Source organism: Papio anubis, chromosome 12, assembly GCF_008728515.1.
Source record: "Papio anubis isolate 15944 chromosome 12, Panubis1.0, whole genome shotgun sequence".
Taxonomy (NCBI): Eukaryota; Metazoa; Chordata; class Mammalia; order Primates; family Cercopithecidae; genus Papio; species Papio anubis.
The window spans coordinates 25,896,827-25,922,261 of NC_044987.1; the positions used below are offsets into that span (position 1 = coordinate 25,896,827).

General features: G+C 40.5%; 1 protein-coding gene and 1 pseudogene across 7 annotated transcripts in view; both read left to right on the plus strand.

The window, feature by feature from the left end:
- The first annotated feature begins 4,484 nt into the window (after positions 1-4,484).
- The window catches only part of C12H11orf65 (chromosome 12 C11orf65 homolog), a 152,594-nt gene continuing 131,643 nt past the window's right edge, over positions 4,485-25,435 (plus strand). For 3 of the 7 annotated variants that reach the window (XM_021926511.2, XM_021926512.2, XM_021926513.2), the window contains exons 1-2: positions 4,485-4,573; positions 10,403-10,492. In XM_021926511.2, the coding sequence (XP_021782203.2) occupies positions 10,412-10,492 (81 nt within the window). In that variant the 5' untranslated portion in view covers positions 4,485-4,573; positions 10,403-10,411. The remainder of the gene's footprint in view (positions 4,574-10,402; positions 10,493-25,435) is intronic. The other 4 variants (XM_009187206.4, XM_003910649.5, XM_021926510.2 and 1 more) reach the window with 2 other exon arrangements.
- On the plus strand, positions 6,110-7,472 carry LOC116269690 (annotated as a pseudogene).

Genomic DNA, 25,435 nt, shown 5'->3' on the forward strand with positions numbered 1-25,435 from the left:
TCCATCTTGCTTCTAACCTCCAAGCTGTCCTTGTTTATTCCTGGGCATAGGCCAATCTAACCTTGGGAGGACCTTAGTTTATAGTTTAACTTTGAAACAAAGATGATAACAGCACTTTCCCAAAAGAATCCCCCTTCATGCCTGGGGATTAGACTGCCTTTGCAGGACTAACAAATTAGCTACAACATAGAAATTATGATTTAGGAGTCATGCATCTGAAGGCTGCCAGATTCTGAACCTCCTCAAATTGCTCCTGGGGATAACATCACTATTGTAAAACCTAAAATCAGTGGTTGAGATATTTTGCAGACCCTGTACTCGATGATTCCACTAGCATCACTCAGATCAATAAACTGGCTCATCTGGTCTTGTGGCCCCAACCCAGGAACTGACAGCATAGGAGGACAGCTTCGACTCCCTTTGATTTCAACTCTAACCGAACTAATCAGCACCTCCCCACTTTCTGATCCCCTACCCACCAAATTATCCTTAAAAACCACACTCCCTGACATTTCGGGGAAACTGATTCGAGTAATAAAACTCTGGTCTCCCACACAGCCAACTCTGCAAGAATTAAACTCTCTATTGCAATTCCCGTCTTGATAAATTGGCTCTGTCTAGGCAGCAGGCAAGGAGAACTCATTGGATGGTTACAGTCTCAAAAAAAAAAGAAAAGAAAAGAAAAAACATTTAAGCTTAGCACCATTATTTTTGTTGGTGGCGAAAATACAACAAGGGGCAGGGCACGGTGGCTCACGCCTGTAATCCCAGCACTTGGGGAGGCTGAGGCGGGCGGATCACGAGGTCAGGAGATCAAGACCATACTGACTAACACAGTGAAACCCCGTCTCTGCTAAAAATACAAAAAATTAGCCAGGCATCATGGAGGACACCGGTAGTCCCTGCTACTCGGGAGGCTGGAGCAGGCGAAGGGCGTAAACCCGGGAGGCGGAGCGTACAGTGAGCCGAGATCCCGCCACCATACTTCAGCCTGGGCAACAGAACCAGACGCCATCTCAAAAAAATAAAAGAAAGAAAAAGAAAATACAACAAGGGTACACAGAAGACAAACAGTCCCCTGGCATAACAAGAGTCATTGTAGTGAAGAGGACAGATTTCTCAGCCAATAATTAGCTAAAGGTGCCAACTCCCTTCCCCTAGCCTCTTCAAGCTGCTAAGCCTCAACAAAAGGATGGATGCCTGTTTGGAGGTCACTCTGGCCTCCTTTAGGACCACTGCAGGACCTGTGCCTGCACCCACTCCTCATGTATGACATTGTGGTTTTCTACTACATGACATATTTTCCACAATTACCAAAGATTCCATGCTCACACCCAGGGGACAGCCTTGGAGTTCCCTGTTGTTGGAGTTTGTTCCAGTGCCAAAGCAGACAGGAAAGAAATGGCATATAATTGTGACTCTTCTCCCTCGGCACTACAAATATTTCCCCTTTCCTCATGCCAATTCATTTTTGTTTCTTTATCTCTTGTCTTCGCATAGTTTATAAAGAAAAATCTTTGCCTTGTAAGTGGAAAGCAAGAATATGAATTTCATAAATATGATATATTGTATAATAGTAGTAAGACAGAGAGAAAAAGAAGAGGAAGAGAATGAGTGGAGTGCAGAAGAGAGAAGGAAGGAAGGAGCGATTTCTGTGATACCACCCAGAAGTTCTTCTGAATTCTGCTTCTTAGTAAACTGTTCCTAGATTTAAGCAGGTACATATAAATGAATAAACCTTACATTTGAGAGTTTCTAGTCTTAATGATCCCTTGTGGCTACTTTAAAGAAAGATACTTTTGGCCGGGCGCGGTGGCTCAAGCCTGTAATCCCAGCACTTTGGGAGGCCGAGACGGGCGGATCACGAGGTCAGGAGATCGAGACCATCCTGGCGAACACGGTGAAACCCCGTCTCTACTAAAAAATACAAAAAAAAACTAGCCGGGCGAGGCGGCGGGCGCCTGTAGTCCCAGCTACTCGGGAGGCTGAGACAGGAGAATGGCGTAAACTCGGGGGGCGGAGCTTGCAGTGAGCTGAGATCCGGCCACTGCACTCCAGCTCGGGCGACAGAGCCAGACTCCGTCTCAAAAAAAAAAAAAAAAAAAAAAAAAAAAGAAAGATACTTTTAAAGAACTGAACAATTTTTACATGTATTAGAGCAGTAAGAAAATGTTCGACCCTATTACCTAGAAATTGCTGAATTCTTCTGGATCAGGTTAGAGGTAACGTAAGTATTCGATAGTAACTATTGTAAACACTTTTTAAAATAATTCAGATAAGCACTACATTAAAAATATGTAGAGTTTATTAGGTTGATGCCAAAGTAATCACGGTTTTCGCCATTATGTTTAATTATGTATGTTTAATGGCAAAAATCGCAATTACTTTTGCACCCACCTAATAAAAATAATATATAAACAGCAGTATACCTTAAATTTATTTTTATATTTCATCCTGTACATTTAGGAATTTTTGTTCTAAATTATTTACTGGCTTAGTTTTGTAGTTTTTTAATTGAAAATTTTTAAATTGTGGTAAAATATAAATTTATCATTCTAACTACTTTTAATTGTACAACTCAGTGGCCTTAAGTATATTCACATTGTTGTGTAATTTTGAATTTAATTTTCTTTTTTTTTTTAAGAGGGAATCTTGCTCTTGCCCAGGCTGAAGTGCAATGGCGCCATCTCCGCTCATTGCAACCTCCGCCTCCGGGGTTCTATCGATTCTCTTGCCTCAGCTTCCTGAGTAGCTGGGACTACAGGCGGCGCGCCAGCATGCCTGGCTAATTTTTGTGTTTTTAGTAGAGAGGGGGCTTCACCATGTTGTCCAGGTTAGTCTCGAACTCCGGACCTCAAGTGATTCGCCCACCTCAGCCTCCCAAAGTGCTGGGATTACAGGTGTAAGCCACCGCACCTGGCCTGAATTTAAAATTTTTAACCCAGTTTCTATTAGATTGAAAATTAAGATATACATAATGTTTCCATGACTATATTTTTACAGTTTATTGTTCATAACTACTGTGTATTAGTGCATCAAGGTAACTACATGAAGGGGAACTGAAGCTCACCCCTTGCTTATGATTGTGATTATTTTAAAGAACTCTGGAAGCTCAGTGAGTCACTGAATTAACCTACCAATAATTTTTTTCTGTACAAATGTTTTCATAATACAGGGAAATTTTTCTTCAGGTGCTTCTTTTCCCCCTTAAAAGTTTATCTTCCTTGGCCAGGCGCGGTGGCTCACGCCTGTAATCCCAGCACTTTGGGAGGCCGAGGAGGGTGGATCACGAGGTCAGGAGATCGAGACCATCCTGGCTAACACAGTGAAACCCCGTCTCTACTAAAAATACAAAAAATTAGCCTGGCGTGCCAGCGGGCGCCTGTAGTCCCAGCTACTCGGGAGGCTGAGGCAGGAGAAGAATGGCGTAAACCCGGGAGGTGGAGCTTGCAGTTAGCCGAGATGGCGCCACTGCACTCCAGCCTGGGAGACAGCGAGACTGTCTCAAAATTTAAAAAAAAAAAAAAAAAAAAAAAGTTTATCTTCCTTGCAAACTAATTATATTCCATGCCTGAACATAGGAAGAACGTAGCAAAACTGGGCAGTTCTGAACAAGATTTTTTTCACATTGCAATAATCTGTGACCAACTAAAGCACTGCCGCAGTGTCAGAATCAGAATTCAAGCAAGTCAGACTTGCTTTAGATAAGCAGTGCTTGCATTATTTAAGGTCATTTGAAAACTCATTCAAGAGGTTGTCTGTTTTCACTTAAAACCAGTTTAGCTTCACCAGCTGAAGAGCTTACATTTAGAAATAACATTGGACTGCAAGTCACGTATTCTTTGACCTTGAGCAAGACCTTAAATAGGCTAATTAAATAGGCCGGGCGCGGTGGTTCACACCTGCAATCCCAGCACTTTGGGAGGCCAAGGGGGGAGGAGGGGTTGGGAGGATCGCTTGAGCTCAGGAGTTCAAGACCAGCCTGGGCAACATGGAGAAACCCTGTCGCCACTATTAATAAAAATAGAAAAATGAGCCTGCCGTGGTGGTGCACTCCTGTGGTCCCAGCTACTCGGGAGGCTGACGTGGGAGAATCACCCGAGCCCAAGGAGTTCCAGGCTGCAGTGAGCCGAGATCGTGCCACTGCACTCCAGCCTCGGCCACAGATTGAGACACTATCTCAAAAAAAATTTTAGAAAAATTAATTAAATAGAAAATATTTCATTATATTTCTCAACATCTTTAAGGTTCTTGGTTGAAATGACTGGGCTTCATTATATACCAAGCCCAACTTCGTAGACGATCACTTTGCTTTCCCTTGCAAAATCCTTTGCCTCAAAGCCATTGACAATCTAAAGCAGGCTTCTAACAGAACCAGCAGTCTTCATAGGCTTTTGGTCTAGATCCCCCGGACTTGGTCAGAGCGCCAGTAGAGGAAAGGCCGGGGAGGAGTGGCTGGGCCTAGAAGGCGGGGCTAGGAGGGCAATGGGGCGGGATAGAACGGATTGAGTTACGTCATTTCCGTCTGCGACGTTACCTAGGAGTCCAGCGGCTCCAGGGCCAGCAGCGATTGGTAGGTCAAGGGAAAAGTGTCCCTTCCCTCTCAGCCTGTACTACTATTCCGCTAGCCTTTGTGGCTTTTGTTTTGAGCCTTCGTTGTTTCAAGGCCCTAAAGAATCCACACCCTTGATATCCCTTCCCCATCCGCCCCCCTTAAGGATGTTTCATGCCTCTAAAGCCCCTCAGCGAGGCCTTCAGCTAGTTTACATCCTGCCTGGGAGTAACCCCTTCCTCAGAGCTTCCTTTCCTCGTCCTCGGTGAAGTTGCGTCGGGCTGGTTGATCAGCCGTTACCGCTCATTGTGCGCGTTCACAGACCCCCCACACCCCAATCCTCCGCAAAGATACTGCTCAGTCCACCTTCCCGCTGACCGGGAAGTACACATTAATCTTCCTTAGATTTTTCCTCATTTCTTTCCCTTCCCCTCTCCCATTGGTTTTACGTCTTTTCATTTTTTTTTAGAGATGGAAAAGGGAAACGCGTTTTTAAAGAAGAGGTTAGTTGTTTTTCTTCTGCCCCCGGTATCAAGGACCACATGTGAAAAGGAAAAGCGAAATTACGAAACTTAAAAAGGCCACGAGAATCATTTGTGTATTCAATAAATTTAGTAGAGGAAACAAAATAGGAAGTATACAGGTTCGAATCCAAGCAAAGTGAAGATTGTTTGCTGCTTTAAAAGTGAAACTAAGAATCCAAACACTTCTTGTGGGCTTTTATCCGTGAAGCGTAAAAATAAATAAGTGAAAACATCTATTATGATAAAAATTTGTATTGATTAGGGATATAATAAGCTTGAAAGATCTTTATCTCTGAATCTACAAGTGGTACATGGGTGTAGTAAAATACTTCATTGCCTGAGCAGTTGTTTGATAGTACATTTTATTTGGTTAGGGTTTTTTTTGTTGTTTCTGTTTTTGAGAAGGCATGCCGCTCTGTTGCCCAGGCTGAGTGCAGTGGCACAATCTCAGTTCACTGCAACCCCTGCCTCCCGGTTCAAGCTATTCTCCTGCCTCAGCCTCCCAAGTAGCTGTGACTACAGGCGTGCGCCACCACACCCGGCTAATTTTTGTATTTTTAGTAGACAGGGTTTCACCATATTGGCCAGGCTGGTCTCAAACCCCGTACTTCAGGTGATCCGCCCACCTCGGCCTCCCAAAGTGTTAGGATTACAGGCGTGAGCCACCAGACCCAGCCTGGTAGTACATTTTAGTATCTTGAAACTTATGAAGGGTTTTCACAATGGTTAATTTATTTGGAGCATCATAATAGCCAATATGAAGTCGATCTTATTTCTTATCTAAAGCCAGCAACGGTCCCACCCTCCTTTCTGCTCCAGATGGTGTCCTCTTACACCTACTGAAAGGTTTTACCCTTTAACTTATCCCTTTCTTTGCCCCTTTAAGTTCTCCGTCCCTAACTACTGGATGGTACATTTTAACATGCTTTAGAATCTCTCATGGTTTTTTTTGTTTGTTTTATTTTTTTTGTTTTTGTTTTTTTTAGAGCGAGTTTCACTCTGGTTGCCCAGGCTGGAAGAGTGGCATGATCTCGACTCACCACAACCTCCGCCTCCCGGGTTCAAGCGATTCTCCTGCCTAAGCCTTCCTGAGTAGCTGGGATTACAGGCATGCGCCACCATGCCCAGCTAATTTTGTATTTTTAGTAGAGATGGGGTTTCTCCATGTTGGTCAGGCTGGTCTCAAACTCCCGACCTCAGATGATCTACCGGCCTCGGCCTCCCAAAGTGCTGGGATTACAGGCGTGAGTCACCGTGCCCGGCCTTTTTATTTTTCTTTTTTTAAAAAAAAACCTTTAATCCATTCTCACTCTTTAGCTACACCCCATTTTTCTGCTCCCTTACAGCACCCCAAAGAATTACTACTGTACCTACTGTCTCAACTTTCCCACTTCCTCAACCCACCCCAAACCTCATTCCCTGCTTAGTCCACTGAAACAGCGCCTGTACTGTCACTAGTGACTTTATCTGGCCTAATCTCCCTTTCTTTCCTCTGTATTTACTTGTCCTTGCAACAATATTTGACACAATTGAATATGTTCTTTCTGGAAATTGTGGAACTTCATTGTTAATTTCTGAATCATAATTTTGAATGCTGGAATATATTTTCTCAATATTTTGTGTATTCATAAACATATAATGGTGGCATTTATGACATAGTTTTTTGGCAGCCTCTAAATACCTTTTAGCCTATGTCACTAGAGAAGCAGGAAGCAGGTGTATGCAGAAAGCCTGTGTGAAATTATTTAGATCAAAGTGTTTAATAAACTGGGTCAGAATTTTTAAGATCCAGTGTTAAATTTTCACCTACAAAATTGAGAATGTATTTGGGAAAATGACAAAATTGTGATGGATTAATGCTAATGCTGTCATGTTAAATAACACACTACATTGATAACAGGTAAAAATCATACAATTTAGTTCTTGGAAAGAATATTAAAAGACCTGTTATCGTCCTAATATCTAATTTACGTTTAATTTTTTACTTTTCTAAAATTTAGAGTCAAGCGTTCCCATGGAATGTTTATGGGTATAAATTGGACACCATTTTTGAGGACAGTTTGGCAGTGTTAGGTTTTAATATGCATACTGTTTTATTTTTTATGAAGTTATATTGTGTATCTCTGCACTAAATGCACATTGTGGGAAAAAAACAACAGTGTAAAAGAGTATACTGGAACAAAAACATCTCTTCCCTTTCTGAACCCAGGCTGCTCAGTCCACAGGTCCCTTCCTAGAGACAGTCATTCTTAGTAATTTCTCATATCCCCTTCCAGAGAGAGTCAATTCAAATGTATATGTGTGCCAGGCGCAGTGGCTCACACATGTAATCCCAGCACTTTGGGAGGCTAAGGTGGGTGGATCATGAGGTCAAGAGATCGAGACCATTCTGTTCAACATGGTGAAACCCCATCTCTACTTAAAATACAAAAATTAACTGGGCACGGTGGCGCACACCTGTAGTGCCAGGTACTCCAGAGGCTAAGGTGGGAGAATCACATGACCCCGGGAGGCGGAGGTTGCAGGGAGCCAAAATCGCACCACTGCATTCCAGCCTGGCAACAGAGCGAGACTCTGTCTCAGAAAACAAACAAACAAAAAACAGAAATATATATGTGCCTACCTTTTGTCATAGCAATTCCACTTGTAAAAACTATCCTACAAAAATTGTTGCTGCTGAGTGCAATGGCTTATGCCTGTAATCCCAGCACTTTGGGAGGCCAAGGCGGGTGGATTGCCTGAGGCCAGCATTTCGAGACCAGCCTGGCCAACAGGGTGAAACTCTTGTCTCTACTAAAAATACAAACATTAGCTGGGCATGGTGGCACACACCTATAATCCCAGCTACTCAGGAGGCTAAGACATGAGAATCACTTGAACCCGGGAGGTGGAGGTTACAGTGAGCTGAGATGATGTCTCTGCACTCCAGCCTGTGTGACAGAGCAAGACTCTGTCTCAAAAAAAAAAAAAAAAAAAAAAAAACAAAAACAAATCTTTTAGGCGTGAAATTTCCTTAATTTCATTTATGCCAACAGTTATTTGTCAATTAAGAGAATAATTGTACTTAAAATGCTATCTCAGTTTTCTAACTGGAATAATGCACATGAATAGTTTTTATTCTGGAAAAGTTTGTTATAATAATAGATATGATTTATTGTGATGGGTCAGAAACTATACTAAATGCTTTACCTGTGTTACCTGACTTAATCCTGACCATTCTATGAGTTAGGTACAATGAGTCCCCATATTTTACAGATGAGTAACTTGAAGTTTGAGTGAGTTAAGTAACTTTTGCAAAATCACACAGCTAAGGATGAAGTAGAATTTGTTAAGATTTAAACCCTGGTCTATCTTGCCTCAGAGCCCAAAGACTTAACCTCTCTTCCCATTGCCTCCTATATTGTTAAGGCTATTTGTAGGGAAAGCAAAAAAGACCTAAGTTTTTTTCATAGAGAACCTTCTCCTAACTCTTAAAAATGTCAATTTAAAAAACAATTTACCAAATTAGGAAGAAAACACCGTTAGTTTTAAGCATCTGAATAACTTTAAACATCAAAAGGGAAAAATGACAAATTGAGAAATATATAAATATATTTTTCTTTCATTTTTCTTATGAATGGCATATCCTTTTTGACAGTTTTCTGTTTAGCCTCTGTCTTTCTAAACATATTAGTAGATGTATGTTATGTGTTTAAATAGGTCAGGGCTTTGGGATTTGTAAATCCTTACATGTTTTGCATTTTACGTGCACCAATTCAGAATTTAAATTTTTATTATTTTTAGAGACATGTTCTCATTTTGTGGCCCAGGCTGGCGTGCAGTGGTGCAGTCATAGCTCACTGCAGCTTTGAACTCCTGGGCTCAAGCCATCCTCCTGTTTCAGCCTCTCAAGTAGCTAGGACTACAGTATGTGCCACCCTACCCAGCTTTTTGTTGTTGTAGAGACAGGGGTCTTGCTATATTGCTCAGGCTGGTGTTAAACTCCTAGCCTCAAGCAATCCTCCTGCCTTGGCCTCCTAAAACCATGGAATTACAGGCATGAGTCACTGTAGCCCAGAATTTTAAGCTTTTAAGCAAAATTTATTCACTTTGGACTATGATAAAGCATCTCAGAACTATATTGCTACTGTAAATGTAACGAGGGACATTATTCTGTGAAGTGTAATAACTCTAAGTAAAAATCCATGTTTCTCCCTGTATTCAGTGCATAACCTTTTTTTTCCTTTTATATTTGACCATATAAGGTCTAATTTTAGGTTAGGGACCTGTACAATTTTGTGGATGCAACTCTGTCTCTATGCACTTTAAGAAAGGTTTATTTGAAGTCATACAACAGTGCATGTAAAAGTCATGGACTTTGAAGATAAACTTGAATTCAGTAACTGGCTTAGTTATTCACTATTTGACCTTAGGCCTTAAAGCTTAGGCTCCTCATCTCTAACACAAGCATATTAGTGAAATCTGCTGTGCAGGATTATTGCTGGAATTAGAAAAAATATACAAATTAGAACATATTAAATCACCAATAATTGCTGACCACTTTTGGCTGGGCGCAGTGGCTCATGCCTGTAATCCAAGCACTTTCAGAGGCAGAGGTGGGAAGATCACTTGAGTACAAGAATTCAAGACCAGCCTGGGAAACATAGCAAGAACCTGTCTCTACAAAAAATTTTAAAAATTAGCTAGGCATTGTAGTATGTGCCTGTAGTCCCAGCTACTCAGGACAGTGAGGCAGGAGGAGCGATTGAGCCTAAGAGATCAAGGCTACAGTGACCTATGATCCTGCCATGGCATTCTAGCCGAGGCAATAGAGAAAGACTCTGTCTCTTAAAAAATAAAAAGGTGACTATTTTTATTTTTATTATTTTGATATGAAATCTTAATTGTTGTATTTGTACAACTCTTTAATTTTCATTGAGTTCTAGTGGTAGTTTTATAATGGAGCATATAAAATAATTTTAGGCTGGGCACGGTGGCTCACACTTACAATCGCAACACTTTGGGAGGCCAAGCCAGGAGGTGTTTGACACCAGCCTGGACAACATAGCAAGACCCCATCTCTACAAAAACATAATAATTAAAAAAAGAAAGCCAGGTGTGGTGGTGCACGCCTACAGTCCCAGTTACTTAGGAAGTTAAGGTGAGAGGATCACTGAGCCCACCAGTTTGAGGCTGCAGTGAGCTATCGTCACAGCACTGCACTCCAGCCTGGGTGACAGAACAAGAATCTAAAATAGATAAATAAATAAAAATGTCTCTAAAAAAAAACAAATAAAAATGAAAATAAATTATTTTAAATGTACCCTTTTTGCTCCTTTTCTTTTAGGAATTTCAAATGCCTTGGGAAGAGGAATTAGAAGTTTTAAAGCAGGATAAAGCTGCCAGAGTCATTCAGCAGGCCTGGAAAAGTTTCCTTGTGAGTTTATTTAGAAGTTTTATTGAGATATAATTTTTATGTCATGAAATTCAAAATGTACAGTTCGATACTTTTTTGTTTTTTTTTTGAGACAGAATCTCACTCTGTTGCCTAGGCTGGAGTGCAGTGGCATGATCTCGGCTCACTGCAGCTTCTGCCTCCCAGGTTCAAGCAATTCGCCCACCTCAGCCTCCCCAGTAGCTGGGATTATAGGCGCACCACCATGCCCGGCTAATTTTTGTATTTTTAGTAGAGATGGGGTTTCACCATGTTGGCCAGGCTGGTCCTGAACTCCTGACTTCAGGTGATCCACCCTTCTCGGCCTCCCAAAGTGCTGGGATTACAGGCATGAGCCACTGCACCCGGCCAGTTCAATGTTCAATACTTTTTATATAAAATGTACAATTCAGTAGCTTTTAGAATACTTGCAGAATTGTGTGCCACTCTTCACTTTAAAAAGCAGACTTTTTGACTGGGCGCGGTGGCTCACACCTATAATCCCAGCACTTTGAGAGGCTGAGGCGGGTGGATCATCAGAGGTCAGGAGTTCGAGACCAGCCTGACCAACATGGAGAGACCCTGTCTCTGCTAAAAATACAAAATTAGCTGGGCATGGTGGCGCAGGCCTGTAATCCCAACTACTCGGGAGGCTGAGGCAAGAGAATCGCTTGGACCTGGGAGGCAGAGGTTGTGGTGAGCCTAGATCATGCCATCGCACTTCAGCCTGGGCAACAAAAACAACAAAAAAGCAGACTTTTTTAACGTTTCAAAAAGTTACAATTATTTCATTAGCTGCACAAATGTTTATTGAGTTCCTGATCTGGGCTAGGCACTTTTATAATGGTTATCAATGAAAGTATCATTAAGAAGATTATTTGCCTTTCACCTCTAAACACTTTATTTCTTGACTGAGGAACCAGCATTGTGAGCAGATGTTAGGAATATAGCCACTCATTAAATATTTATTGAGTACTTATTCTCGAGGAGCTTAAAGTTTGTTAATAATACACTATATCCGGGTTAATGTTGTGGTCACTTGTTGTGCTTTTGTAAGGGTAGAGCTGGTCTTATAGGTGTAAGGAATATTCCAAGTTGAATTATCTGGTTGAGTGAGAGCCAAGAACTAAAATGACCTCACTCTTTTCTCTCTGATAGCAGCAGGACTCTGTGCCTGGTAATTTTATTTTTTTGAGACAGAGTCTGAGTCTGTTGCCCAGGCTGGAGTGCAGTGGCCGGATCTCAGCTCACTGCAAGCTCCGCCTCACGGGTTCACGCCATTCTCCTGCCTCAGCCTCCCGAGTAGCTGGGACTACAGGCTCCCGCCACCTCGCCCAGCTAGTTTTTTGTATTTTTTTGGTAGAGACGGGGTTTCAGCATGTTAGCCAGAATGGTCTCGATCTCCTGATCTCGTGATCCGCCTGTCTCGGCCTCCTAAAGTGCTGGGATTACAGGCTTGAGCCACCGCGCCCGGCCTGTGCCTGGTAATTTTAACTGAAGAAATATGGCTCTGTTTGTAACACACACTGATACAAAGGTTTTATGGCTTACAAGACCACCTTTGTATCAGTTAATCACATTTTGTAAAGTTGCTTCATTATTTGCCTATACCAAGGCCATAAATCCTATGCTGGGGTGTAACTATGTTGATTTCTAACACTAAAATAAGATGTATTTTTTAAAGATACAGGAATCTCACTACATTGCCCAGGATGGTCTCAAACTCCCGGGCTCAAGTGATCCTCCCACCTCAGCTTCCCAAGTAACTTGCCCTATAGCCGAGCACCATTATACCCAGCTAATCTTCTTTTAAAACTTATTCTTCCTTAGTTGGTTTTGATTGACATATACATCATCTAGGCTTAAGCTTTTCTATTGTTTGCAGCTATTTTCTCTCACATTCAACCAGCCACACACCTTTGACTAACTGTTGTGTTCCTGATATTGTGCTAGGCATTTTACAATACATCCTTGCCCTTAAAGGAGCTTTGGCAGAGAAGCCATGTAAATAGGGGTGTGTGTGTGTGTGTGTGTGTGTGTGTGTGTGTGTATAGACTGAGGACACATTTCACCTTGTGTCCCTCCAGAACCCCATTGAAATGACACTGTATAGAAGGTTAATCCATAACAAAGAGAGGGGGTTCATGAGCACAGAAAAATTTTATCTAATTTTTGGAAAACTAAAAATAGATGATAGCATCCTTTGGAAAAACTGTAGAAACACTTGCCTAGACACATTTCATAGGTGTTCCAATGAGGGAATTGGTTTGCCATTGGAACCCCAGAGAGGATATGAATTTGGAGTTAACAATTTAAAAGAGCTGGAAGGAGAAGGACTGAAGACAGGGGGTTTAATTGAAGGTCTGTACATGGAGCAGCTGTGCCAGTTGTCTCCAGTCTTTTGTAGACCAAGAGCTGCAGGTAGGTGGATGTTTACTGCTAGTCACAAATCTGCTTGTAGACAGATATATACTATTAGGCAAAAAAGACACAAAGAAACCCTGGAGGCTTATCTGTTTTAAAAAAAAAAAAAGAAAAATGAAAAGTCAAATGAACTATCTGGAAAAGCTAGTTCTAGCATGGATTTGGCATTCCACAGTGAAACCCTCTTAATTATGCCCTGTTGCCTGTTAATTTTGGTATTTGAGAGACACCCTGCTTAATAGCTGGCTACCCATTAAAGAAAGCCTGCTAATTGCTTATTCCACTCACGTCATGAAGCCCCCAGGCAATTTTCCCACTCCTGAGTGAGAACACTGGGGAGACAGAATACTAACAAAAGATACTCGTACTAGCTCCTAGAAAAATTGACACAGACCTTCATTCTTAAGTATTAATGGACAACCAAGGTTCACTTTTAAGGAAAACCAATAATATCAAAACAGAAAGAAAGAAAAAAGAGATAGAACCCAAAGAAAATAAAAATAGTAATAAATTTAAGTTAGATCAGGATATTGAATGCCTCTAAGAGGGTTATATCCGGGAGGAAAATGGTACCCCATGCAATAGAAAGTATGACAGAGTCTGGATTTAGAAAAAAGAGATTAGAAACTCTGAAAAAGAGCTAACCGTGAAAGTCATGGTTCAGATATGACAGATTAAAATTGTTCTAAGATGTGAAGAGAATACATTTGCTTTTGATTCTAGACACAGCATCTTGATTCTAGATAGAGTCAAGTGGGTGACTTCTAAAAAAGGATGCATAGTTTTAGCACATTGCTTGGCCGTAGAAGTGAATTATTTGCATAGTTATAGTAATGTAAATGTAGGAATTTTTAAAAATTAAATATTTTAATGTAACATGTACTTCTTTAGTAAGTAATATAGAAGAATTTATGATGAAAAATAAATATTTAACCCCATTCTACTTTCTTTCACCCTCATACCCTAAAAGCAACCATTTTTAACTTTTTTTTTTTTTTTTTTTGAGATGGAGTCTTGCTCTGCTGCCCAGGCTGGAGTGCAGTGGCTCGATCTTGGCTCACTGCAACCTCCGCCTACTGGGTTCAATCAGTTCTCTGCCTCAGCCTACTGAGTACCTGGGATTACAGGTGCCCACTACCATGCCCAGCTAATTTTTTGTATTTTTAATAGAGATGAGGTTTCACCATCTTGACCAGGCTGGTCTTGAACTCCTGACCTCATGATCCACCACCTCAGCCTCCCAAAGTGCTGGGATTACAGGCATGAGCCACCTCACCTGGCCCATTTTTAACTATTTTTATTGTAGATCTTCTAGTAGTTACTTCCATGCTTCTAAATAATATGCATGTACAATTATCTTTTATTAACTTTAGAAGTAATCCGTTGGCTTTCTGCAAAGATAATTGAGAACTTAGGTTACTTACCCTCCACAGCCCTGCTTATCTCCCCTCCCAATATCATAATGTTATTTTTTAAATTCCTCTATTTTATTGCCTTATTGGTTTAAAGAATATTTAAGTCTTAGTTATCTTGTTCCATCAGGCTGACATAGGCTCTCTTGACTCCACATTATATATGATGAGAACATAAGTATCCCTACCCTTTTCTTTACCTCTCCTCTGCGTCTTCAAACCGCCAAGATCTATTACCTGTACTATTACGTTATAAGTATTCTCTGGAGGAGTTCATATATCCTCAATGCAAGTCCTTTATTAAATACTATATGTGTTGAATATCTTCTCCCAGGCTTGCCTCATTCCTCTAAGAAGTTCTTAATGAAAAGAAGTCTTTAATTTTAATAAAGTCCAGTTTGCGACTTTTTCTCTTTCTTTCCTTCTTTTCTTTCTTTTTTTTTCTTTCTTTGACAGGGTTTCACTCTTTTGCCCATGCTAGAGTGCAGTCGCGTGATCACAGGTCACTGTAACCTTGAACTCCTGGGCTCAAGCAATCCTCCCGCCTCAGCCTCCTGTTTGGACTACAGGTGTGCACTACCACGCCTGGCTAATTTTTAAATTTTCTGTAGAGACAGGGTCTCTCTATGTTGCCAAGGCTGGTGTTGAACTCCTGGCCTCAAGCAGTCCTCCCACCTTGGCCTCCCGAAGTGCTGAAATTACAGATGTCAGCCACCATGTCCAGCCACCACTTTTTCTTCATGGTTAGTGCTTTCTGCATCCTGTTTAAGAAATGTTGTCTAACCTAGTCAGAAGATATTTTCCTTATGTTTGTCCTAGAGGCTTAATTGCTTTAGTTTCAGATTGAGATCTAGTATCCATCTCAAATTAATTTTTGTGTATACTCAGAGGTACAAAGTTCGTTTTTTTCTTATGGATATCCAACAGATCAAATACCTTTGATTGAAAATACCATCCTTTTCACAATAAATTGCTGTGGTGCCATTGTTTAAATCATGTAATCATATATGTAAAGTGTTTCTGTAGTGTCTATTCTGTTGCATTGGTCTATTTGTGTATATTTATTTATTTATTTTTTAAGACGGAGTCTCACCCTGTTGCCTAGGCTGGAGTATAGTGGCACAATCTTGGCTCACTGAAATCTCCATCTCTCAGGTTCAAGCAATTCTCCTGCCTCAGCCTCCCAAGTAGCTGGGACTACAGGCATGCGTCACCATGCCTGGGTACTTTCCGTACTTTTTGTAGATGGGATGTCTTGCCGTGTTGCCCAGGCTGGTCTCTAAGTCCTGAGCTCAAGTGATCTACCCGCCTTGGCCTCCCAAAGTGCTGGGATTACAGGCATGAGCCACCATACCTGGCCCATGTCTTTGGATCTTAAATTTCTCGCCATGAGGTTCTTTTTTTTTCTTTTTTTTTTTTTTTGAGCCGGAGTCTTGCTTTGTCACCCAGGCTGGAATGCAGGAGCATGATCTCAGCTCACTGCAACCACTGCCTCCCAGGTTCAAGCAATTCTCCTGCCTCAGCCTCCCGAGTAGCTGGGATTACAGGCATGTGCCACCACACCTGGCTAATTTTTGTATTTTTAGTGGAGATAGGGTTTCACTATGTTGGTCAGGCTGGTCTTGAACTCCTAACCTCATGATCTGCCTGCCTTGACCTCCCAAAGTGCTGGGATTACAGGCATGAGCCACTGTGCCTGGCCTCTAATTGCTTTTTTATAAATTCCTTTGGTTTTTCTTAGTCATGTTATCTTTGAATGATGACAGTTTTACTTTTCTTTTGTGAACATTATACCTTTGGTTTATAGAAACACCACTGATTTTTGTATGTTGAGTTTGTAACTTTACTAAATTTGCTTATTATTTTTAACAGTTTTTTGATAGAGTCTTTAAGGTCTTCTATATATAAGATCATGTGATCTGCAAACAGAGACAATTTAACATCTTCCTTTTCCATTTGTATGTCGTTTCTTTCTCTTGCCTAATTTCTCTGGCTGAGACTTCCAGTGCCATGTTGAGTACAAGTAGTAAGCAGGAGCATCCTTGTTCCTGATCTTAGAGAAGAAACTTTTAACTTTTCACCATTGAGTATGATGTTAGCTATGGACTTGTCATATGTGACCTTTAAAGGTAAATTAAGGAATATATTGAGACAGACAAACTGGAGACATACCAAAACTTATGGGATGCAGCAAAGGCAATTCTAAAAGGCAATTTCATAGCAATAAATGCCTACATCACAAAACAAGAAAGATCTCAAACAACCTAATGTTACACTTCAAGGAACTAGAAACAGAAGAACAAACTAAGACCAAAGTTAGCAGAAGGAAGGAAATAAAGATTAGAGCAGAAATAATTGAAATAAAAACTTGAAAAACAACAGGAAAGATAAACAAAACTAAGAGTTGGGTTTTTGAAAAGATAAACAAAATTGGCAAATCTTTAACTAGACTAATTTAAAAAAAGAAAATCAGGTGTGGTGGCACACGTCTGTAGTCCCAGCTACTTGGGAGGCTGAGGCAGAAAGATCACTTTAGCCCAAGAGTTTGAGTCCAGCCTTGGCAGCACAGTGAGACTACATCTCTAAAAATAAATAAATAAATAAAAATGTAAAAGTAGGCCTGGCGCAGTGGCTCACGCCTGTAATCCCAGCACTTTGGGAGGCTGAGTTGGGCGGATCACCTGAGGTCGGGAGTTTGAGACCAGCCTGACCAACATGGAGAAACCTCGTCTCAATTAAAAACACAAAATTAGCTGGGTGTGGTGGCACATGCCTGTCATGCCAACTACTCGGGAGGCTGAGGCAGGAGAATCGCTTGAATCTGGGAGGCGGAGGTTGCAGTGAGCTGAGATTGTGCCATTGCACCCCAGCCTGGGCAACAAGAGTGAATCTGTCTTAAAAACAAACAAACAAACAAAAACAAATAGGAAAAGTTAAAAAAAAAAAAAAAGACTCAAAATCAGAAATGAAAGATGAGACATTACAACTGATACTACAGAAATACAAAGGATAGTAAGAAACTACTATGAACAATTATAAGCCAATAAATAGGATAACTTAGAAGAAATGGGAAAATTCTTAGATACATATAACCTCCCAAGATGGAATCATGAAGAAATAGAAAATATGAACAGACCAATAATGAGTAAGGAGATTGGATCAGTAATAAAAAACCTCCCATCAAAGAAAAGCCCAGGATGGCTTCACTGTTGAATTAACTGATGGCCTTACTATTGAATTCTACTAAACATTTAAAGAAGAAATAATAACCTGCCCTTTTCAAACTCTTTCAAAAAATTGAAGAGGAGAGCATACTTCTAACCTTATTTACAAAGCCAACATGACTTGGCTACTGAGGCCAGACAAGGATGCTATAATAAAATTACAGGCTAATACCCCTGATGAACATGGATGAATAGGATCTTTAACAAAATACTAGCAAACTGAATTTAACGGCACATTAAAATAATGATCAAGTGAGATTTATTCTTTGTGTGCAAGGTGGTTCAACATATACAAATCAATAAATGCGATGACCATATTAACAAAATAAAGGACAAAAACCATATGATCACTTCAATAGATATTTCGTATATTTTACAACACTTCTTGTCTGAAAGAACATTTTATTTTATATTGATATAGCTACCCTAGTGTTCTTTTGGTGAGTACATGACATCTTTTCTTATTCTTTTACTTTTCAGCTTTTTGTGCCCTTATATTTAAATTGTGTCTCTTGTAAACAAAATACAGTTGGATTTAATTTTCCATAATTCTAAATAATCTTTGTCTTTTAATTAGCATGTTTAGACCATTTGTATTTATTGTAATTACTGTATTCATTGGGCTTAAGGCTGCCATCTTGCTGTTTGTTTTCTACTTGTCTGATCTGTTCTTCCTGTATTTCCCCCTCCCTTTTCCCTTTCTTTGTAGTAATTAAATATTGTTAGTTTGTCATTATTTTCTTCTCTATTAACTTTGTAGTTATTTTGATTAAAGATGCCATAAGTTGTTTTCTATTTCTCCTATTGACAGCAGGTGGCAATATTTTCCTTTTCTTTTTTTAAATTATTTTATTAAAAAAAATTTTTTTTAAATTATACTTTAAGTTCTAGGGTCCTTATGCACAAAGTGCAGGTTTTTGTTACATATGTGTACATGTGCCATGTTGGTGTGCTGCACCCATTAAGTCGTAATTTACGTTAGGTATGTCTCCTAATGCTCTCCCTCCCCTCTCCCCCTACCCCATGACAGGCCCCAGTGTGTGATGTTCCCCACCCTGTGTCCAAGTGTTCTCATTGTACAATTCCCACCTGTGAGTGAGAACATACAGTGTTTGGTTTTCTGTCCTTGCAATAGTTTGCTCAGAATGATGGTTTCCAGCTTCATCCATGTCCCTACAAAGGACATGAACTCATCCTTTCTTATGGCTGCATAGTATTCCATGGTATATATGTGCCACATTTTCCTAATCCAGTCTACCATTCATGGACATTTGGATTGCTTCCAAGTCTTTGCTACTGTGAATAGTACCACAGTAAACATAAGTGTGCATGTGTCTTTATAGCAGCATGATTTATAATCCTTTGAGTAAATATACCCAGTAGTGGGATTGCTGGGTCAAATGGTATTTCTAGTTCTAGATCCTTGAGGAATCGCCACACTGTCTTCCACAATGGTTGAACTAGTTTACAGTCCCACCAACAGTGTAAAAGTGTTCCTATTTCTCCACATTCTTTCCAGCACCTGTTTTCTGACTTTTTAATGATCGCCATTCTAACTGGTGTGAGATGGTATCTCATTGTGGTTTTGATTTGCATTTCTCTGATGGCCAGTGATGATGAGCATTTTTTCATGTGTCTGTTGGCTGCATAAATGTCTTCTTTTGATAAGTGTCAGTTCATATCCTCCACCCACTTTTTGATGGGGTTGTTTGATTTTTTTCTTGTAAATTTGTTTAAGTTCTTTGTAGATTCTGGATATTAGCCTTTGTCAGATGGGTAGATTGTAAAAATTTTCTCCCATTCTGTAGGTTGCCTGTTCGCTCTGATGGTAGTTTCTTTTGCTCTGCAGAAGCTCTTTAGTTTAATCCCATTTGTCAATTTTGGCTTTTGTTGCCATTGCTTTTGATGTTTTAGTCATGAAGTCTTTGCCCATGCCTATGTCCTGAATGGTATTGCCTAGGTTTTCTTCTAGGGTTTTTATGGTTTTAGGTCTAACATTTAAGTCTCTAATCCATCTTGAATTAATTTTTGTATAAGGTGTAAGGAAGGGATCCAATTTCAGCTTTCTACATATGGCTAGCCAGTTTTCCCAACACCATTTATTAAATAGGGAATCCTTTCCCCATTTCTTGTTTTTGTCAGGTTTGTCAAAGATCAGATGGTTGTAGATATGTGGTATTATTTCTGAGGACTCTGTTCTTTTCCATTGGTCTATATCTCTGTTTTGGTATCAGTACTATGCTGTTTTGATTACTGTAGCCTTGTAGTATAGTTTGAAGTCAGGTAGCGTGATGCCTCCAGCTTTATTCTTTTGGCTTAGGATTGTCTTGGCTATGTGGGCTCTTTTTTGGTTCCATGTGAACGTTAAAGTAGTTTTTTCCAATTCTGTGAAGAAAGTCTTTGGAAGCTTAATGGGGATGGCATTGAATCTGTAAATTGCCTTGGGCAGTATGATCATTTTCACGATATTGATTCTTCCAATCCATGAGCATGGAATGTTCTTCTATTTGTTTGTGTCCTCTTTTATTTAGTTGAACAGTGGTTTGTAGTTCTCCTTGAAGAGGTCCTTCACATCGCTTGTAAGTTGGATTCCTAGGTATTTTATTCTCTTTGAAGCAGTTGTGAATGGGAGATCACTCATGATTTGGCTGTTTGTCTGTTATTGGCATATAGGAATGCTTGTGATTTTTGCACATTGGTTTTGTATCCTGAGACTTTGCTGAAGTTGCTTATCAGCTTGAGATTTGAGGCTGAGACAATGGGGTTTTCTAAATATACAATCATGTCATCTGCAAACAGAGACAATGTGACTTCCTCTCTTCCTGATTGAATACCCTTTCTTTCTTTCTCCTGCTGATTGCCCTGGCCAGAACTTCTAACACTTTGTTGAATAGGAGTGGTGAGAGAGGGCATCCCTGTCTTGTGCCAGTTTTCATAGGGAATGCTTCCAGTTTTTGCCCATTCAGTATGATATTGGCTGTGGGTTTGTCATAAATAGCTCTTATTATTTTGAAATACGTCCCATCAATACCTAGTTTATTGAGAGTTGTTAGCATGAAGGGCTGTTGAATTTTGTCGAAGGCCTTTTCTGCATCTATTGAGATAATCATGTAGTTTTTGTCTTTGGTTCTGTTTATATGATGGATTACGTTTATTGATTTATGTATATTGAACCAGCCTTGCATCCCAGGGATGAAGCCAACTTGATCGTGGTGGATAAGCTTTTTGATGTACTGTTGGATTCCGTTTGCCCGTATTTTATTGAGGATTTTTGCATCAATGTTCATCAGGGATATTGGTCTAAAATTCTCTTTTTCTGTTGTGTCTCTGCCAGGCTTTGGTATCAGAATGATGCTGGCCTCATAAAAATGAGTTAGAGAGGATTCCCTCTTTTTCTATTGAGTGGAATAGTTTCAGAAGGAATGGTACCAGCTCCTCTTTGTACCTCTGGTAGAATTCGGCTGTGAATCCATCTGGTCCTGGACTTTTTTTGGTTGGTAGGCTATTAATTATTGCCTCAAATTCAGAGCCTGTTATTGATCTATTCAGGGATTCATCTTCTTCATGGTTTAGTCTTGGGAGGGTATATGTGTCCTGGAATTTATCTGTTTCTTCTAGGTTTTATAGTTTATTTGCATAGAGGTGTTTATAGTATTCTCTGATGGTAGTCTGTATTTCTGTGGGATCGGTGGTGATATCCCCTTTATCATTTTTTATTGCATCTATTTAATTCTTCTCTCTTTTCTTCTTTATTAGTCTTGCTAGCAGTCTATCAATTTTGTTGATCATTTCAAAAAACCAGCTCCTGGCTTCATTGATTTCTTTGAAGGGTTTTTTTTGTGTCTCTGTCTCCTTCAGTTCTGCTCCAATCTTGGTTATTTCTTGCCTTCTGCTAGCTTTTGAATGTGTTTGCTCTTGCTTCTCTAGTTCTTTTAATTGTGATGTTAGGATGTCAATTTTAGATCTTTCCTGCTTTCTCTTATGGGTCCTTAGTGCTATAAATTTCCCTCTACACACTGCTTTAAATGTGTCCCAGAAATTCTGGTATGTTGTGTCTTTGTTCTCACTGGTTTCGAAGAACATCTTTATTTCTGCCTTCATTTTGCTATGTACCCAGTAGTCATTCAGGAGCAAGTTGTTCAGTTTCCATGTGGTTGAGCGGTTTTGAGGGAATTTCTTAATCCTGAGTTCTACTTTGATTGCACTGTGGTCTGAGAGACAGTTTGTTATAATTTCTGTTCTTTTACATTTGCTGAGGAGTGCTTTACTTCCAACTATGTGATCAGTTTTGGAATAAGTGTGATGTGGTGCTGAGAAGAATGTATATTCTGTTGATTTGGGGTGGAGAGTTCTGTAGATGTCTATTAGGTCCACTTGGTGCAGAGCTGAGTTCAGTTCCTGGATATCCTTGTTAACTTTCTGTCTCATTGATCTGTCTAATGTTGACAGTGGGGTGTTAAAGCCTCCCATTATGATTGTGTGGGAGTCTAGTCTCTGTAGGTCTCTAAGGACTTGCTTTATGAATCTGGGTGCTCCTGTATTGGGTGCATATATATTTAGGATAGTTAGCTCTTCTTGTTGAATTGATCCCTTTACCATTATGTAATGGCCTTCTTTGTCTGTTTTGACCTTTGTTGGTTTAAAGTCTGTTTTATCAGAGACTAGGATTGCAACCCCTGCTGTTTTTTGTTTGTTTGTTTGTTTGTTTGTTTTCCATTTGCTTGGTAGATCTTCCATCAACCCTTTATTTTGAGCCTGTGTGTGTCTCTGCAGGTGAGATGGGTCTCCCGAATACGGCACACTGATGGGTCTTGACTCTTCATCCAATTTGCCAGTCTATGTCTTTTAATTGTAGCATTTAGCCCATTTACATTTAAGGTTAGTATTGTTATGTGTGAATTTGATCCTGTCATTATGATGTTAGCTGGTTATTTTGATCCTTAGTTGATGCACTTTCTTCCTAGCATTGATGGTCTTTACAATTTGGCTTGTTTTTGCAGTGGCTGGTACTGGTTGTTCTTTCCATGTTTAGTGCTTCCTTCAGGAGCTCTTGTAAGGCAGGCCTGGTGGTGACAAAATCTCTTAGCATTTGCTTGTCTGTAAAGGATTTTATTTCTCCTTTGGTTATGAAGCTTAGTTTGACTGGATATGAAATTCTGGGTGGAAAATTCTTTTCTTTAAGAATGTTGAATATTGGCCCCCACTCTCTTCTGGCTTGTAGAGTTTCTGCCGAGAGATCTGTTGTTAGTCTGCTGGGTTTCCCTTCGTGGGTAACCTGACCTTTCTCTCTGGTTGCCCTTAATATTTTTTCCTGCCTTTCGACTTTGATGAATCTGACAATTATGCGTCTTAGAGTTGCTCTTCTCGAGGAGTATCTTTGTGACTTTCCTGAATTCGAATGTTAGCCTGTCTTGCTAGGTTGGGGAAGTTCTCCTGGATAATATTCTGACGAGTGTTTTCCAACTTGACTCCATTCTCCCCTTCACTTTCAGGTACACCAGTCAGACGTAGATTTGGTCTTTTCACATAGTCCCATATTTCTTGGAGGCTTTATTCATTTCTTTTTACTCTTTTTTCTCTAAACTTCTCTTCTTGCTTCATTTCATTCATTTGATCTTCAATCACTGATACCCTTTCTTCCACTTGATCAAATCGGCTACTGAAGCATGTGCATGTGTCATGTAGTTCTTGTGCCATGGTTTTCAGCTCCATCAAGTCATTTAAGGTCTTCTCTACACTGTTTATTCTAGTTAGTCATTCGTCTAATCTTTTTTCAAGGTTTTTAGCTTCTTTGCAATGGGCTCAAACATCCTCCCTTAGCTCAGAGAAGTTTGTTATTACTGATCATCTGAAGCCTCCTTCTCTCAACTCGTCAAAGTCATTCTCCATCCAGCTTTGTTCTATTGCTGGCAAGGAGCTGTGTTCCTTTGGAGGAGAAGAGGCATTCTGATTTTTAGAATTTTCAGCTTTTCTGCTCTGGTTTCTCCCCATCTTTGGTCTTTGATGATGGTGATGTACAGATGGGGTTTTGGTGTGGATGTCCCTTCTGTTTGTTAGTTTTCCTTCTAACAGTCAGGACCCTCAGCTGCAGGTCTGTTGGAGTTTGCTGGAAGTCCACTCCAGACCTTGTTTTCCTGGGTATCCCCAGCAGAGGCTGCAGAACAGCAAATATTGCAGAATGACAAATGTTGCTGCCTGATCCTTCCTCTAGAAGCTTCGTCTCAGAGGGGTACCTGGCTGTATGAGGTGTCAGTGGGCTCCTACTGGGAGGTGCCTCCCAATTAGGCTACTCAGGGGTCAAGGACCCACTTGAGGAGGCAGTCTGTCCGTTCTCAGATCTCAAACTCCGTGCTGAGAGAACAACTACTCTCTTCAAAGCTGTCAGACAAGGACGTTTAAGTCTGCAGAAGTTTCTGCTGCCTTTTGTTCAGCCATGTCCTGCCCCCAGAGGTGGAGTCTACAAAGGCAGGCAGGCCTCCTTGAGCTGTGATGGGCTCCACCCAGTTTAAGCTTCCCGCCACTTTGTTTACCTACTCAAGCCTCAGCAATGGCAGATTCCCCTCCCCCAGCCTCACTGCCGCCTTGCAGTTCAATCTCAGACTGCTGTGCTAGCAGTGAGTGAGGCTCCGTGAGTGTGTGACCCTCTGAGCCAGGTGCAGGATATAACCTCCTGGTGTGCCGTTTGCTAAGACCGTTGGAACAGCGCAGTATTAGGGTGGGAGTGTCCCAATTTTCCAGGTACCGTCTGTCATGGCTTCCCTTGGCTAGGAAAGGGAATTCCCTGACCCCTTGTGCTTCCCAGGTGAGGCGATGCCCTGCCCTCATGAGCTTTGGCTCATGCTCTGTGGGCTGCACCCACTCTCTGACAAGCCCCAATGAGATGAACCCAGTACCTTAGTTGGAAATTGAGATATCACCTGTCTTCTGCATTGCTCACTCTGGAGCTGTAGACTGTAGCTGTTCCTATTTGGCCATCTTGGAACCTCCTCTTCCTATCAGTCAACATTTTCCCTTTCATCTAGGCTATTTTAGTAGCTTGCTTTACCATTAAAACCAATAAAATAGGACATGACATTCTGGGACCTCTTAGTCTAGGTTATAAAACGCATTGCAGTGTCCATGTCTGTGTCCTGAAATGTTCATTCTGAGTGAGAACAGCCACCATGTAATATTCCAGCCCACTTAACCAGATACATAAGTGAAAAGGCTGTTTTTTATATTCCATCCTCAATAAATGTAATAAGAGACCTAGCTGACAGCTAGAATTGAGGTCTCTGACATTGGGCCCCAGTTGAGCCATCTCAGCCATTTCTGCTATTCAAGTCATCCCAGCTGAAGCCTCAGTCATTGTGGAGATGAGAAAAGACTTCCCTGCTATTCCTTACCAGAATTCATAACCCATAATTGTGAGCATAATAAAATGGTGGTTTTACTAAGTTTTGAGGTACTTTACTGCACAATAGTAGATGATTAGAACAGCTACATTTTCTTTTAGAGGGTTAAGCTAGAAAGGGCAAAGTTACAATATTTGCCCTTGATTAGTTAGTCTCTACCTTAAGTTGGTACTTTTACCCTTTTCAGAACAATGTAAGAATCTTGTAACATGTTAACTCACGTTAGCCCTTTCACCTTTTTCCTATTATTTCCAGATATTTAACTTACACTTCTGTTTTAAATACCAGAAGACATTATCATTCTTGTTTTAAACAGCCAGTATTCACTTTTTTATTGTAGTAAAATGTTAATAACATAAAATTTACCAGTTTAACTGTTTTTAGGTGTATAACTCAATTACATTAAATACATTCATAATGTTGTGCACCCATCACCACTATCCATTTCCACAGCTTTTTCATAATCCCAAACAAAACCTCGTGTACCCATTA